General features: G+C 41.7%; 2 protein-coding genes and 1 long non-coding RNA gene across 3 annotated transcripts; 2 read left to right on the forward strand and 1 right to left on the reverse strand.

The window, feature by feature from the left end:
- Positions 1-532: 532 nt before the first annotated feature.
- On the forward strand, positions 533-5,356 carry LOC112565899 (pyruvate dehydrogenase E1 component subunit alpha, mitochondrial-like). Its single transcript, XM_025241774.1, has 9 exons — positions 533-691; positions 964-1,023; positions 1,168-1,341; positions 1,524-1,650; positions 2,430-2,521; positions 2,844-3,092; positions 3,321-3,457; positions 3,662-3,770; positions 4,021-5,356. The coding sequence occupies exons 1-9, from the start codon at positions 647-649 to the stop codon at positions 4,183-4,185; spliced, it is 1,158 nt and encodes a 385-aa protein (XP_025097559.1). The 5' UTR covers positions 533-646; the 3' UTR covers positions 4,186-5,356.
- Positions 5,357-6,311: 955 nt separating this feature from the next.
- Positions 6,312-11,089, forward strand: LOC112565902. The gene is made up of 7 exons (XM_025241776.1): positions 6,312-6,577; positions 7,422-7,509; positions 7,768-8,084; positions 8,807-9,145; positions 9,563-9,637; positions 10,414-10,549; positions 10,753-11,089. Exons 4-7 carry the CDS (start codon positions 8,842-8,844, stop codon positions 11,087-11,089), a joined length of 852 nt encoding a protein of 283 aa, XP_025097561.1. The 5' UTR covers positions 6,312-6,577; positions 7,422-7,509; positions 7,768-8,084; positions 8,807-8,841.
- A 1,369-nt stretch (positions 11,090-12,458) lies between these two features.
- Positions 12,459-13,610, reverse strand: LOC112566365. Its single transcript, XR_003099571.1, has 3 exons — positions 13,487-13,610; positions 13,051-13,128; positions 12,459-12,862 (listed from the first exon to the last, which is right to left on the reverse strand). It is a non-coding gene; the product is annotated as an uncharacterized LOC112566365 (long non-coding RNA).
- Positions 13,611-18,002: the final 4,392 nt, after the last annotated feature.

An 18,002-nucleotide genomic window follows, 5' to 3' on the forward strand; every position in this document is an offset into this window, starting at 1 on the left:
CACTTGCTGCATTTATCCTTCCCCAGCCTGTACCCATTCATAGATTAACATACTAAGAGCCCATTTAACCTGCAATGCACTAACCTTCACTCGCCTTTTAAAAAACAAAATTCTCCATTTTCTCTCTGTTCGTTAAAAACTGGCCTCTATGGATTTATTGTAATCTGCCCTAAGTCAAATAATTCCCCAACTAAGTTATAAAATTAATTTGGATGTTACAACAGCAGTGCATGATTGAGTGGCTCAGCATGGGAGGAATTACGGGTTTCGAACCAGCTGCACTTGGCGTCTCTCACTACTGAGTGATGCGCATGTCCATGCCGTCTGCTCAAGCACACTCAAGGTGTCCGACATGCTAGCGCAAGGACTAGTTACTTGACGTCTTTTTAACTTCCACATGCTATAAACCGTAATATTATGACTCCTTTGCAATTGTAAGTTCCAACCACCAGCCTGCATGTTTACATGCATGATCTGATCGCCAGCACGCAGTCCAGACAGAAGTGAAGTGTGTCCTTGGTGCAGCAGAGCGTGACGGAAGTGCACAGAGTTGTCTGCGCTTAGGTCCCGGCTCGGACAAGGTCGTTGTGGCGCGATTGCCAGAGAAATATTTTCTGCAGTTTACCTTTTCGAAAGCTCACGTAGAATGCTGACTTTAGTCAGAAGCAGCACGGCACGATCTTCGCGTTCGGTAATTCTTTTAGACCTATTTTGTTTTGAAGTGGCTTTTAAAAAATCTGTTGGTGATGTTGAAGTTTACGCAGTTTGTAATATAATATTACAATCCTTCCTTAGTTGTGCGAGTGTTTCATTGTAGCAGACCTATAATTTTTATATATTTTATTTAATTTTGATCTGAACTGTAGAATATTCTGACAGCATAATTTGTTCTTGCTAATTTTGTGCTTGGTGTAGGTACTCTAGTTACTCTTATGTTTACTATTTACACTATTCTCGATTCAGTGGATTCTCGGAATTCAGCAGGGATGCAACTATGCAACAGAAGCGACTTTTGAGACTAAGGTCAGTGGTACCGAAATCTATTTTAGTTTTTATTATGTAATTTAAATTTTTTTCTACTCTTCGTTTCCCAATTTTTGTTTTGGTATTATTATTAAATTCAGATATAAGGAATAACTGGAAAATGATTTTTTTTTTTAATGACAGCCATTTAAGCTGCACAGGCTGGAAAATGGTCCTCCAACAACAGTGAAGATCACCAGGGAGGAGGCTCTACAGTATTACAAAGATATGCAGGTCATCCGACGCATGGAGACAACAGCAGCCAATCTGTATAAGTCCAAAATCATTAGAGGATTCTGCCATCTATACTCTGGACAGGTGATAGACCTATGATTTACTTAATAAATATAGTTTGTTATAATTTCTTGTGATCAGCAAAAGACTGCAAGCTAAGCTACTTCAGAGTGTTAAAGCAAATCCAAAGCCATCCTAGTACAACAGGTGGAATACATTACTTTATGTTTTTAACCCTGGTAGAATGATTGGGTTTTGAACCACAGGAGGCAGTGGCAGTGGGTATGGAACATGCTATTACCAAGGAAGATGGGGTGATCACTGCTTACCGTGCCCATGGGTGGAGCTACATGAGGGGTGTTCCTGTGTTGGGCGTCCTAGCAGAACTCACTGGTGGGTAGAAAATTAACCTTTATGTTACTTCTTCAGCTTTCACTAAGTAGAATTTTTACTGGATTTTTACTGTTTTTGCCTGTTTGTCTTATCCAAGAACAGTGCTGCAAACTGGTGATCTTTAAAAGTGCAAAGTTCACTGCTGTGTGGTACATGCAAGAAAAGTCAAGCAAATTAAAAAGCAAAATAGAAATTGCTTTAAGAAACTATGTATTTCAATCATGATCATAATATGTGTGCCTATGGTAGGTGTTTGTATGTGGGAGTAGCATGTATGTGACTTTGCAACAGTCATTCATTTGTTAATCCCTTGAGTGGTAACAGTTATGACAGTCTCGGTGTTGGTTGTTGAGGAACACATGCATAGATGCAGCAGCAAACAAGGCCCTCCACTTAGGCCTATGTAGGATTGTGATATTTGCATCTTGTAGCATGTAGTAGACAGTTAAAGTTTGAAAAGTAAGTTGATTTTCTTTTGTGTGTGGGGGTGGGTGAGGGTTGTTTCACATTTGTCAGTCCTTTTGTTTACTAAGATTATACATCATGTTATAACTCCAGCTCTCTGACTGGTGAGAGAAAGAGATCAGAGAAGGAGATGAGGACTGCTGTGCTAACTGTTTTTTGGAGAAGCCAAGAATCTTTTTACGTTTCAAAGATGGCAAAACACTTGAGGAATACCAAACACTGGTTGTTTTAAACTGTAACCCTCACACTGAATGAAGCAAAGCTCCCTTCAGACTTTTTGTTTGCTGATTTGGATTGTCCTATTTGTTATTCAGGAAGAAGATCAGGGTGTGCGAAAGGTAAGGGAGGATCCATGCACATGTACTGCAAAAACTTCTACGGAGGAAATGGCATAGTGGGTGCCCAGGTAATGTCCTCAACATTTTTATTTTATGGGATTATTTACATACAGCAGTTTTCCTATAGCTTACTGCATAGTTCTAGCTGTACTTGGATGAAGTCTTGTATATAATTAATTGTCCTCTCAATGGTGCTGTTAAAAAAGAAGTTGTAGACTTACAGTTGTAATTTGTCAGTCACTGTTGGTATCAAAACTGATTCTTCTGGAATACCAAACCTGAGGAACATCCCTGAGTCAAAGTGCTGTTCAGACCTTTATCTTAGATTTGAAGTTCAAGTTCAAATAATGGAGTACATGGAAAGTGCAAGGCATGTTTTCTGCATTTCAGGTGCCATTAGGAGCTGGAGTGGCACTTGCCATGAAGTACCAGGGAAAGAAGAATGTTTGCCTGGCACTGTATGGTGATGGAGCTGCCAATCAAGGGCAGCTGTTTGAAGCCTACAACATGGCCAAGCTGTGGGATTTGCCTTGCATATTTGTTTGCGAAAATAATGGGTACGGCATGGGCACCTCAGCAGCACGATCTTCTGCAAACACTGACTACTACACAAGAGGAGACAGTATTCCAGGCATATGGGTGAGTGTAAATGTATGTGCACAAGGTACATATGTATGTATGCATGCACTTACAATCCCTATACATCATTATGCATGTAAGATATATTGCAGGAGTATGTACAGCACTCCAACAATCAGTTGCAAAACATCCTGTACATATAATGCTCTGTGGGTTTTTTTTTTTTTTGTAAACAGTCTGTGAAGTATGTTACAAGTGTAATGAAAAAAAATGTTTTTATGCTGACAGATTGATGCAATGGATGTTCTGGCTGTGAAGTCAGCTACAGAGTTTTCGAAGCAGTTTGTCTTAAAGAATGGACCCATTCTTTTAGAAGCTGCAACATATCGTTACCATGGTCACAGCATGAGTGACCCAGGGACAAGGTAGGATAACAGTCTTTTTTTTATAGTCCAGAATGTTTTGGAACTTTGGTTACCTAATTCACATACCCTCTATCTCTCACTTTGGGTTTATCCTTGATGATGTGAATATGTTTGTGTGTTAGCATGGATTTGATCTCTTTCTGTTCATGACAATATTAAAAAGGTGGTAAACAAGAGGGTGTTATATTTTACATGCATTTCCAGTTACCGAACACGTGAAGAGGTTCAGGAGGTGCGCCAGAATCGTGATCCAATTGGTCTGTTTAAGAGCCGCATTATTTCATCGGCACTGGTTACTGAGGATGATCTGAAGGTATTTATAAGCGTTATTAAATCATCACAACTCTCAACTGTAGTTGAGAAAATATAGTGTCGTGAGGATCTTTTTTATCAAGCTTTATGTTTAGGCAACACCTTATGTTCTGAAATTATATATCATTTGTAGTCTTTTTATTCAGCCCTATGCTCCAGGGGGGATGAATAGGAAGAAGTCTTTTGATCACAAATGGCAACTGACTGCTAAAAACAAAAAGGCTGATGCATGTTTCTTATTGGTGATACAGAAAATTGACAACGATATTCGCCAAGAGGTGGAGGAAGCAGCAGAAAAGGCAAAGGTTGACCCTGAGCTTCCCCTGGAAGACCTTTACTCAGACATCTATTCCCAGCCACCTCCCAATTTTGTTGTACGAGGGAGTGATCCTACCGTCATGGTGTCTGTACGTTAAAATCAGTCCTCTGACAAGGATGCAGTTCTTTGGAACTGTGTGAGATATTATGGACATACTTTTCTTCAAACATAGAGTAGTTCTGAAGGTCTTGTGAAAATCTTTAACATTACAAAAAGTTCTGAAGAACAATCATGTGAGCAATCTGGACTGGTATTATTTTATGATAATTTGATGGTGTTGGGTAGGGATGTACTCTTTAAGAGTATCCTTGCCTTTGTTGCAGATAAGTAGATGAGCAGATCGTTTTGTCTTGCTGCGTGTGAAAATGAGTGCAGATGGCCTTTTCGGCCATTCTTGTGCATGTGTATCTGTGGGTATGCTTTTGATTACCTCCCTTGTACAAATGTGTTCGTTGTATTGCAAGACGTTTTCAAGATTCTGTTTCTTTGCTGATTGGAACAGTGCTGTAACCTCGAGCATGCACGGCACTATGCAACAAAAAAACTACAATTTCAAATGTTTAATACAGGAAAACAATAATTAAGCCTGCAACAACAACAACAACAAACTTCACTCATAGGTGGTACATTGTAAAGGGTCATTCTTTGCTGACATTTGTCATGGATAATGTTCTTATCTTAATGCAATAAATACCGTACTATGATACTAATGATCTATGATACTAACATTCTAAAACTTTCCACGGAACTATATTATTTCCAATAAGCAGATTTATCTATTCATTAATACACTGGGTCCTTTGTGCAACTGTAGTCACCATACCACTCTGGCCACTCATTGGTAGCACATTAGCATCAGAATTACACAGTACATTGCCAGTGTATCAGCGAGTTAAAACTCTCCAGACTAGTGAACATTTAGTAATCAGCTATTGACATTGTTCTGCCATAATAGTTATAGCTCACTAGATATGGTAATGTGCTAGGTCAGAATGAAAATGGTACTGATAATACTGCTGCAGAAATAAAGAATTTCTGCAGAAGTGCAAAATAACTTTTTGCTTTTTATTTTCAAGAGTCTCGACACGAGTGTCTTCTGTGTTCTTTCAGATCGACATTTCCTTCACATTCACTCAAATGATAGTGATCCCCTCCGACAGCTTTTCGTGGTTGGCTTTCATAGTGTTATAAAGTCTTGATCAACGTCCTCTGTTATTTCTGCAGGTCCTTCTCATCATCATCAAAGACTAATAAAGTCTGCTCGAGTGGCTCTGTGGTAGTCGGGATGAAAGTTGCATGTTGTCTACAGCAATGTGTTTTGCTGGCGGTACAAGGAGCCAGTCAGGAGGACACGCAGCCCGATGAAAGTATTTTCCAAGTGCCTGAAAGTGGTTGCTAAGATTAAACTCGCCAATTCCGCCGCCAGGCCCTATCGCGGAAGTGACCGTGTTTTGTTGTTTACGTCATAAACGGTGCCTGTGTTGGCCGCCATGTTGCGGTGTCGCGCAGCCATGATGCGGACGGTGTCAGGGAAACATTTAGCCCACCTGAATTGATTGTCCCGGGGGGATACTAGAAGTGTATAAATATAAACATCAAAACGATCAACCAGCGAATGAAAAAATGTCAGCCAACCAACCAACAACAACAACAACAACAACAACAACAACAACAAAAATCTGACCACTGTTATCCAGCCAGAGGCAAAAGACCAAAGAAGTCACGATCGTAAGCTGAAAAACTTCGTGTATACATCTCTGTATTAAAGTGTATGCTTCTTTGGAGTGTGTTTCGTTTAACGACACATTTTAGCATTATTTAATAATTTTTCCCCTGTGATATGAACGCACAGTGTTTAAAGGGTCGCTGTTTCAAGACCTGTTTACGCTCCCCCAGCACGGAGTGGATAAATTAAGTGATAACAGCTGATAACGATGAAGACTTCCTTACTCGCCCAGCTTCGTTCGTGCCCCAGATTTTAAAAGAAGCATTTAAAAAAAAAAAATCCAAGATACTTCTTCTTTCCGAGTCGCCTAGTCCTCTCCTACCCAATCTCATCCACTCAAAATCTATTTCTTTGATTTCGCTCAGATATTCTCCTCATTCTTCATTGCAAAAAAGTAGCTTAACAAATAATAATAAAAACACTTTTCAGCTGTTGTGTGCGGGGACGATACGTTTGCAAACAAGTTACGAAAGAGAGAGGCTCACTGTGACAAGGCACCGGGTCGCCGTCTCAACCGGACCCTCCTCTTGCTGTAACTCTAGTCGACAGTTTATTTCGGCGTCAGCCACTCTGCTCCGCCTGTAGCTCTTGTTTTAGTGCAGCCAAAACACGTGGTTTTTTTTTTTTCTATACCAGCCAGAAATATTGGCAATTGAAGCAGTCATTCTGTGGCTGGTACTTGGAGTTATATTCTACTCGTGATGTTCACGGTTTGAACCATCAACTCTCCGCAGTCGCACTGGTTTCAACCGCACTTTTTGTAGTAAGTATACTGTCTCCAAATATTTATAATATACATACAACATGTATGCTGCAGGAGAGGTAAAACTTGCTTATTCAGACACAGAAAACGATTTGGCCAGATAGAGGTTAACAGCGGTAAAAAAAAAAAAAGAAAAAAAAAAAAAGTGTGCGAAGAATGAACCTGTGTATCTTAAATTTACAGAACTATACTCAGCTGGTAGAAAGCGTTGTTGTGTGGTAGTACACACTGGATTGTTCAAGTTGAAAGAGTCAGCTATAGCAAGATGAAAAGTATCAAGAGGACAGAGTCTAGAAAGAAATCACGGCATCGTGACATTGGAACAATAATTATGTAATATACATACAAACACAACAGCAAAATAAAAGATGTTGGAGACAGGTTTGCTGTTTAAAAGATAGATTGTGATATTGCTAGCATCAAAAACAGATCTTTGATATTTTCCTTAAAGATATGGTTAGGTCCTCTTTTACAGAAAGCGTACCCTAAGACAAATATTTAATACATTATCATCTGACATATTTTCCTTTTGTTTGGAAGCAGGGAAGAAAAAATGTCACCTGATTTTCATCTGTTATGGGGATCTACATCATAATATTTACTTAAAACATTTTATAGAGACCAGTCAACCTTTATTGTTATTCAGGACTATTAAAACAAATGTATTTTTAAGATCATGTAATTTCCTAGCAATGTGTATAAATAATAAATGTTTAGGACTATATGTTTAGAGAATTTACCTCTTGTGATATGAGCTGAAGGCTTAACCAATAAAGCAATTAGTTTCTCTGTCATTTATTTATTTATTTTTGTTATCGGGTTTTAAAATACAATGTTTTGACAGACTGCGACCAGACAGAGCCGCAGGTGAGCCACGATGTCGAACGCGCGCCATGTTATTCTCGTGATCATCATGCTCCAAGCAGCCGAAGGTACTGTCATCATGGTTGAAGATCGTTCGTAAAGAAACAAGTAAAGAGATGACCTCTTTACATATCTTTGCCTTCATTACTTATGTTTTCTTCTTTCTCTTGTTATGTCTCTTTCTCGACTGTACCTGCCTCGGTCCCTGTCTCTCATTTCCACCCAGTTTACTTTATACATCAGAATCTCGTCAAGTATTTTAGAAGAACAGCGAAAAAAGCATACAGATGAGAGAAAAAAAAAATTCAGAAATATTGTCGAAACAGGTGTCGTCGTCACCTTGCGGTCTGTGCGGTCAGATGGAGGCGACAGTCACATGGAGTGCAAGACATCGACACGGGTGGTCATCAGAACAGCAGACTACATACACCCACTCCCCGAGTTTCTCTGCCGTGGTCATTGCAGTGGAGCAGAGGATGGAAACCCTAGCGACTGTTTCTACTCCAACAAAACGTGTCGGCAGCGTTTATCTGCAGTTGATCTAGTGACCCTCCATCGGAAATGCTCTGTGCCCCGCGGATCGTGCGATGTGTCAACGGTCGGGATTACTAAGCCGTTCGAGTGACATACTTCTGTGTGGATGGTAAGTGCACGTGCAGGGAGAGTCAGCGTTGGGAAGTGGATGTGGAGAGGTTGTGGTGTGGGTGGGTGGGAGTCGCAGCGGGTCAGGTCGATTAGTGTAGACAGTTTGACTAGAAACGGAGATGTAAAAGCAGCTTGACGATCGGTGACAGAAGCTGGTGGTGAAGTGCATCCTTCCCGACATTCCTATTGATGATGATCTAAGGGGCATTTGGCAGTAAGCTTGATCTTACACATCTATCACATCTTGTAATAGTAAGTAGTCGAATAGCTTTGTGGCGATGGGTCGACTAATAATATATGGGCAAATGGTGTAGTCGACTCTGTGTGTGTGTGTGCGCGCGCGCGTGCGTGCTTGTATTTTCCCTTTCTTGGAAATGTCACAGTTCATTAACTATATCTCCCCAGCACCTATAACTGCGATAATGTAGTGCACATATTGTTTCCAAGGCTCTTTTAAAAAAAATTCTAAATATTCCGAAGTTTAAACAAATTGTTAACAAATATAATTAATGGAGTAAGTGATAAATAGAAACAAGTGCAGAATACAAGATCAAGCGACTTTTGCGGCTTTGTTTTGGGAAGATTTACGATAAAATGTCTTATCGAGTGAAACACTTTTAGCTCAAGGGCGTTCTAGGAAGGAGAATATGTGATGAAAGAGCAGAATTCAGTCCGTTAGCAGGACGTCCTCTTCTGTTTCATAAGTAATTGACCTTTCAGATAGCGTGACTGCTGACCCGTGTTCCGAGGTCAGGATGTCGGGGTCATCCGTTTCCCTTCTCGTGGACTACGCTCAACATGGCAATGAGACAGGCCTGTCATGCGCATGCGCCGTGACGTCATCCAGCAACTCCTCACTGACACTCCTGACTATGAACTTGTTTGACCCCAGCGAGGCACAGAAGGGGCCAGAGGTCGTCATTGATACTTGGAAATGGAAATGGACGGTGGGACGAAAACTCCTGCCGGTGACAGTGTTTCACCCCAGTAATACTTTCACGGTTAACATCACAAGACCTGATGACGTCATGTTTGGACAAACGTGGCTGGCACTCGAGGGTGAAAAGAAATTCTATATATATTTTTTTTTTTTCACACAAAATTCTAAACTTCACTCCTCCCGCTCTTCTCTTCCAATTCAATTTCGCTAATATTTCCAAAAGCAGTACAGTGAAGTGAATGGTAATTAATAGCTAATATCATAATACTTAAAGTGGTTTATCTTCCGCAAAAAATGAGTCATAAATGCTCGGAGCAAAAATTAAAAAAGTATTCTCAATTGCCGGCTCGCACTTAAATTTTTTACTTAACATTCACAGCTGTTTACCAAGGGGAAAATAGATTCCTGGTTGTAAAAGCTGCCTAAATACAGCATTGCTACTTTCCGTCATCTATTAACCATTGCTCTGATAAGTCAATACATGCACATACAATGCCTACTTACGCAAATAATTAACAATTTTTGTTTCTCAAAAGGGTCCTTACTTCACGTGGAATGCAACTACACTAGTCAGCCCAGACCTTTACTCATCACTGAATACTCAGAGTCAGGTTGGTACTTTAAACTTATCCATAAAGTCGCCACAGTGTCGTGTTTTCTATTGGCTGTGTCAGAAGCACCTATTTATGATCTGCTCCCGCAAATATAACAGTGACACTTCGGCAGAAAACACAAACAAAAATAATTTCCATTTTTATTTTATTATTTTTTTTAGAGATCCCTAAATTATAGTATCGACGTGAAAGCCGTGGCGAGGGCCATAGCTTCCAGCATGTGCTAAGGAATCCGTTTCCAAATCAGTGAGCACGCTCTCGTGAAATTGTAGTAACAGAGATCTTGACCTCTTTTCAAACTCAAGGTGAATCAAACTCACTCATTTAAAAATAGTTTGCAGTCGCGCTACCATGTAGCTGAGGTAGGAATAATAAGGATCTTTGCTTCAAGGTGAAAGTAGACGACGAGGTCGATGGCCAAGACGCAGATGACTATGAAACCCTATGCTAGGTGATCAAGATGGAGATCAATCACATCGCATGTTAATTTCAATCAGGTTTTTAAATTTTCCGATGCTTTTTGCTTTTGCTGGTCCATTTTGAAAAAAAAGTCTTCATTTCCAATACTTTTGTTTGGAAAGTATAGCTTATCAGTCTTATTTAGTCTATCTTCTCTGTACATTAAAGTGTCCAGATAGTTCAGACCTCTTTTATTTGCATGATCGATTTCTCTTGGTAATGTTTACTTGGAATTTAGCACAGGGAAATTTTCAAGTTGTGGTACTAATTCCATAAATGAAATGTCTTATTCACTGACGAAATACGTTTGGCAGGACCACAGGCACTTCCCTCGCAGAAGTCAGGAAACTTCTTTCCGCACATCGCTGGAGGTGTGCTGGTGGCCAGCTGTTTGGTGGCAGCTCTGGTTGTCGTGGGAGTCGCTAAAGTGTGGAGACAACAAAGCGCAAGGTAGAATTCCCCGTCTGTTAAAGTTACTGTAGTCGTATAAAGCAGCATTTTACCCACCCTGTTAGTCTCCCTCCGCATTTGTGGCCGCAGGGCCGGCCTACCCAAGCCGTTTATACAGCTGGAAATTTGTTCATGAGCTAGCACTGGTACTCAGTTTATTTTAAGAAGAAATGCATACTAAAATGGTGCGCAAATGTCTGCAGGGCACGCAAGGTCTGCATCCAGTGGCCAGCCGGCAGACGACAAGAAGGCAGAGCGACACAGCACTTTGTCAGCGAGGAGGGCGAATATTGCCAAATCGGTGACAAAGTGGAAGAGTCACGTGAGTGTTCTTTGCGGTCGAAGAAGTTGGCCAGCACAGAAGGTCAGTACCACGTGGAAATGGACAGAATCAGCAATCCAAATTTAGCTCATCACTATGAACACCAGGAAGAAAATTGCGGGGACTGTGACACTCCCACCTCCAGTCAGTCCCTTTGCCGGAACAGTCGTCCTCTGCAGACGGAAGGAAAGGTCAAGGATGGGAAGACAAGCAGGTGAACATTATCGACAAGAGATTTATGGATATTGTCAATGCGACAGCAGACACTCGGCCCAAGACGCTGACCAGAGTACTCTGTACGGAAAAGTAACGGGCAATACATTATCAGTGGTCGAGAGGGAAATAGGTCAAGGAAGGTGTCGGGTGGAGGAGCAGCGACCGAGGCAGCCATCTACGACCACGCCGGTAAGGTAGTGCTTGGCGACAACAGCAACGACGACAATGATGGCGTGTACGACCGACTTCAGCGCGGCTCAGCACGTGTCGTTATCATCGTCAACATCTACGACACTACACGATGACGAGTTGCACTGCCGAGGGTCAAGAGCAGCATCTCTGATACCACATCAGGACTTTGTCTGCAGCCTGTGATGGGTATGAAAAATCTCGGATCGCACTACTTACCGACACCGTGAACAACTGGTGTCTGAAATCTGGTCTACAGAAAGTAAACTGGGTTTGCAGAGATCGAGGAAAAATTAGGTGTAGGCAGGCAAAGATAGAATAAAATAACAAACAGAAATAACAGGAAATGAGACTAGGATGAATAATGGAGGTATATTTACACAACTCACTTTATTGGGATTTCGCCTACTTCGGACGCCGTTGTATATTAACCACGTTAAAAATAACAAACCAAAAGAAAACACACAGTGTAAGCCTTGTGCTGGTAAAGTCACTTTCAATTTGCATATTTGTGGGTGAGTTCGATTGTCGTTGTGTGGATCAACAATAGGCAATCGTGTGCCTAACACCATAAGTTAGCCAAAAATCATTGAGAGCCACCAAATGATTATAACAAAATTGATTGTTTAGAAACACTTTTATCTGGGCTCGTCGCCTTCTCTTCTTTCTCTCTCTCACACACACAAGTGCAAAGACATAATACTGACGTACGTGCTATACACATTTGTGTTGAGATGTGGAGGTTGGGTACAACAGTGTAGAAAACAACTGTGACTGTTTAGGTGAGGAGAGTACATGCTATCATGTAGGATTGTAGGCCAGAATACACCTCTTCACAGAAGGCAGATATCGAAAATAAGAGGGACTATCAGTCTATCATACCAACATCAGCTTGCACGCATCTGTTTATGGATGTCGTATGCGCTGACCTTCAGGACGATCTCCGAGGACCGAGAACAGCTCTCTCTCTCTAAGTCAGTCTAGTCAACGACTACAGGAGACCGCATGAATTTACATGGTATTACCAAGAGCAGTTACCATGAATTACAATGAGCATAGGACCGTAGCAGAACAAGTGTGTGACGGACGAGATTGTAGGAGGGAGCTGGCAGCACCGCTGAAATTCGACTACGCAGACAAAAATCAGATGCGGAAATAGTTCATCTTCCATCTGAAAAATTAAATGGCCAACGCAGTGAACACCTGAGACTTTGGGCCAACCAAGTTAAACATTTCTTCTGTGAACCAACACAGTCGAACGTTCCCCTTACACGATTTTGAGACCTGGTACGGACACAATCAAATCTTCCCGCTTACGAGAAGTACCAACAAATCCAGCCTTCCCATCTGAGATTTTGGACCAACGCAGTCAAATACTGCGACACTGGGCCAGGACAGTAGAACCTCCCCCTTTGAGAATTTGGACCAGTGAAGTTAAACTTGTCGACAATGTCATTATCTGTTTCCGTCCCGTTTCTGCTGCTCCGCTCGCTCAAGTTTGACGAGGCTGTTTGCGACAACTAGCTGGTTATGAGGTCCAGCGTCAGCACAACTTGGTAGTGTTTCCTGGCTTTCTTGTACTCCCCCTGTGTACACACAGTGACACTTTTACATCAGAAATGTGACGAGAACTGCTTCATGATAGAGACGATAACGAAGAAAACAACAAAAACAATAATATGAAAGGAGGCCTAGTGCTGAGAGAGTGACCATTGCCACAACTGTGATAGAATCAGACGTAGTGAGCGGGTTTATCACCTACTGCAATACGTACCAACAGGTGATACACAGCTCCCAGGTTCAGATGCGCAGACGTGAATGTTGGGTCAGCATTTACCGATGCATTAAAATTCTGAAAAATCCATAGGAGATTTAAGCCAATTCTCTTTTCACAAATACAATCAAATCAGCATAAACGTAATTCATTAATATTCATTTAATATATTTATATTATAATAACATTACGTGTTGTTTCTCAAGAGCGCTTGTACCAGAGATGAGACTAGTACTGGCAGTACAACTGGACGAAAGAGTGCTTGTAGAAGTATACGATGATTTCAAGGAAAGAATACCCGTAAATAAGAAGACCTGTGACTGCTGTGTCAATCTGTGCACAAAAACAAGAAAGAGTGTGAACGTGAATGTCGATGAAGGTGAATGTGTGTGAAAGTGAGAACAGAAGGCACCACCATCAGGAACGATCGCAACACCTGCAAAGCCTCTTGGAACTGTCTGAGGTCCTTGTAGACGTTGGCCAGTTCGTAGTGGATAGTGGCAGCTGTCTTCTGATCATCTCTCGTCCACTTGCTGGCCTTCCGAAGAAGTGATTGCCTGCCACAGTAAATGAGGCTTCGATTACTTACAAATAAATTTTATGCCAAGGACTCTCATCTTTAACGACCCGCTGAGTTTTGGAATGCTTATGGGAAGGAGATAACAACACGTACATGTTACGTGAACCTAGTTGTCGTATCCTACGCTAGAAATATACAACATGGGACACACACACACAAATACTCTACTGACTGAGGCAATCAAAATGATTCATCTTTTTGTGTAACGTCAAGAGCATATAGTAAACAGAGAGGGTGAGTCACAGAGAATGGTAAGTCTCAGAGGATGACCAAAGAGATCACAACAATGACAAGTTCCCACTCCTTGCCTCCTGCTTGTTTCCGAGCCCTTCCTGCACCTTCGCCATGGCCAACAGGGCGTGACAGTTGTGCACGTGTGGTTCACGTGCAATAAGTGGGGTCAGCACCGCATCCGCCTGCTTAAAGTCCCCTTCATCCATCAGAACTTGCACCTAAACGTACACAAACGAAATATGATGCGCTTAATTGTGCACCACACATACATCCTTATAGAATGGCTCGCACAGAGATGAAACTCTAATGATATTATGATTAATATTAAGACTAGCTGCAATGGTCTGTCAGAGACGTGTTAAGCAAACAAATGAAAGCTGCATCCACCAAGACACGACAGATATACGAAGAGGAAGTCAAAGTTAGGGAACAACGACAACATCGTGGAAAAGCTGCTTACGTATTTGAGGAGAAGGCGCGTGTCGTCCGGAAGCTTGCGCACGAGGTGGCTGAAGATGGAGCAAGCATCGTGCGTGCGGCCCAGTCGCTGGTACACGTTGCCGAGGTGAGTTAGTGCCTCCACGTCCTGCTTCACTGCCACCACCCTTAGGATTAGTGTCACTAGTGTTAGAACCATAATCTTTTTAATCAGTCACACAGATTGTTGTCGAAAAAATGTGACTTTGCCCAATTTTCACATGACGTGAAAGACATAAAAAAATATTCCAAACTTAGTCATGACATACATATAAAAGAGCCAGTCAGGGTACCCGGCTTCGTTCAGGTTGCTTTTTGCGCAGTTACCTCTTCCAGCTGTTATTTTATTGGAGATTTTGGATAAATCTTATCAAAATAGGGAAAATCCCTACTTGCGGCTGACTACTTACACCTCATGTTGTCAAGGATGGGGCGGGGTTTAAGTAAACATCTCTCTTTCTCTCCCGCCATTTGATACAACCTGTCCAACCCTCTGTAACCAAGCTGCTGGGCGCTCACGCATGCTAATATGCACTAACAATTATGATACTCTAAACACACCGCAACGAATGAGAAACAAGAAAAAAAAAGCGCTAAATCGTAGAAAAAGGTAATAAACAGAGAACGCGCTAATACCTTTCAGAATGGTGTTCGCCTCTGAATGTGGCTGGCTGAATTGTGTCACGCAGGGATGGCGGCTGGTCATCGCTCAGTGTTGGCCCGCGCGTCACATCAGCGCCAGGCACGTGATAAAGCTCAGCAGGGTCATCCATAGGAGTTTACTCGTGCCATGAAACACACGTAACGTCAGAAGCAAGGTAACCAGACATCTTGAAGGGTTCTCTCTGTACTCTGCCACCATCTTAGATACCGTGATTACCACCAGCAAGGTCATCACCATATTCTTTGAGGGAAATACGATTTCAAAGACCCTTGTGAATGGGGGGAATCAGGCTGCTGGGGAAGACGGAAAGAGAGGAGAACGCTCCAGCTCGTACTTCAAGGTAATGCTAGACCTACCTAAGCAAAGTATGTACTCTATCAGATGACAACATTCAAACGCGCTTTAAATTGGTATCGTAAATCTTACATCATCTGCTGAAGTAAAAATAAAGAAAATAGAACAAATAAAAACAACAAAAAAGGAAAATTCAGAAATTTGGTTTTCCTGTCTGACATGAAGAGCTTGTAGTTAACAGGCCAGAATTGTAAACATACTTCAGGTTTGTCACGTGTTGGCGTTAACACTGCCACTCACCTAATTTCTGAAATATGGTGCCGTAGTACATGTAGGCTTCAGGTTTGTTGGGGTCGGAGGTTAACGCCATTTTTACGTATTGCTCAGCTTCATGTACACGGTCCCTGGTAAGTTCCAGTCGACTAAGGGAGAGAAGTGCATCCACGTAAGTGGGGTCGAGCAGCAATGCTTGGTTTAGGAGTTTTTCCCCTTCTGGATTACCCTTTCTTGAACAATGAACAATCTTTAGCTTTTGCTCATCTCATGCCACACACAATTTCTGCTTTTCATGTTAACATTTTAACTTGTTTTAAAGGGATAAATAATGTCTAGAGTGAAGCTAGAGTAATGATTTAAGTGCTTTAACTGATCCTTAAAAAAAGTTATTGCTAAGATGTCTCCTCTCATTTTCTTTGTTTGTTTGTGATACCAACGGTAGCCTTTCCGCTTGGCAAGTGACTCACGTGACTAAAGTTTAAATTTGTGTGATAAAATTATTCACCTCAGGCGATCCAAGTCTTTTGAACAGCCCAAATTTTGGAAAGAGCTCAAAGCCTCATTTCTTCCCGCGTCACAAAAGTGCGCTCATAGCTATGGCAACTGCTCATTAGAATTAGCTTAAGCTCCTGCAATGGCTGCTATCTTTAATGATGTCAGAAATGAGTGTTTGACTCAATATGTGTTTTCCCCTAAAGTGATTCATTAAAAACGTTGCAATGCAAGGGCCAGCACATTCTGCTTAACCAGTCAACATGCTGTTTGAGGCCGACTTAACATACAAGGTTTTAGCATCGGGGTGAGACTTCAGGAAACGGTGGAAGCATGGCTTAAGCATCGTTCTAAGAAAGAATTTGTTTCTGTGACTGTGAGATGTACGAAAGTATCGCCGGCGTCTGGCGCTTAAGTAAAAACCAGCATGACGCAAACAGGAAGAAGGTTGCCGGAGGTTGAACTAGTGCGTCCCCTGGTGGAGTAACAGGGATTTGGAGCCGTACGTTCGTCCCTTAGCAGCTTCTGCTTTGCGATCGGACAGCACCGGGTAGGCGTTCAGGTTGTTGTGTAGTCGGCTGACCCGGGTATAAGTCTAGAGAGAAGTAGAAACAAGGATCTTCACACAATGTTATGTCGTAGAATATGTCAAGAAGTATGGATATGAATGGCCCTGATTTGTGATCTAGTCTACTCAAGCTTCAAGAGTAGATTACTACTCAGCGAGTGCGAACTAAGAATTGAATTCTTCACTACAGATTTAATGTGTTATGGTCACGAAAGTGCTAGAGAATTGGTGTAGCTACCAAGAGCTAGTTATGTTATAAAATTTTAGAGACCTGGTCCGAGCAGAAATCACAATTTCAAACTTTAACTAGACATGTTTCCTAGTCCCAAAGTCACAGTCCCCACACACTTCACGATCTCTACGACGAAAACTTTTCAATCATCGACGATGAGAGATAAGGAAGTTATATTGCTTTTGTGGGTACGTCAGGTGAACAGTTTGCTACAGTATTCCTGCACCTGGATGCATGCGCATGATTGGTTATTACCTTGATGGCTGCCCTGTATGGTGAGACCGCTCGCTGTGGTTGCCCTGGCTGTTCGTCGGAGAAAGCTTGGCGTAGGTGTGTAGATGCATTTAGCGTTTTTGCGTGGGGCAAGTCAGCAGTGCCAGACCTTACATTCAGCTGAGGGACAGGAAACAATACAAATGAAATGGCCTACATCGACTTTGGTAGTGAGTTTTGTGTTATCGACTTACTGGTTGCTAAAAACTAAGGTCGTAATATCACCTTGAAACGTGAGTTACCACATATTCATATGTTACCTATAGATAATGTAAATTGTTTTTGATAACAGCGAATTTTGGTGTAGATAGAAGTTTTTGAATTGTGGTCGGTTTTCACATGTGTTCTGAGAAATTAGGTTCCATTGGTAAATAACAGATTTTTATGTCCATGATCAACGTATCATATGGCACGGTTCAAGCATTCTGCGTAGGATCTGATAGCTCGGAGGTGAGAAGCTAAGGGAGGAAAGAAAGAATAGAAAGAAAAAAACAGATGGTTCGGCCCCCGTCGGTGAATCAGAATATTGTAAGAGATGTACTAAGCTTCGCTGAATTACCTCTCGCGAATGACATGTCTTAAATCAATTGTCGATGTCTTTCGAGGACTTGAAACTGAGATTTCGAGATTGTACATAACTGTGACCATGGAGGTATGTCATGGAATCCTAGCAAAGAAGGGAAAACAAATCCAGAAAATGTAAAAGCACTGTTCGTTGCATCTCATCAATAAAATAAAATATAAGAGGCAAAGACACTAAAAATGTAAAAAGAAAGAAATAAGCAAGAGAGTGAGAGAGAGAAAAGAAAGAACGACGAAAGGAGAAATTGAGGTGGATATGACAGAATAAAAACCCACAGAT

Source organism: Pomacea canaliculata, linkage group LG6 (genome assembly GCF_003073045.1).
Source record: "Pomacea canaliculata isolate SZHN2017 linkage group LG6, ASM307304v1, whole genome shotgun sequence".
NCBI classification, from domain to species: Eukaryota; Metazoa; Mollusca; class Gastropoda; order Architaenioglossa; family Ampullariidae; genus Pomacea; species Pomacea canaliculata.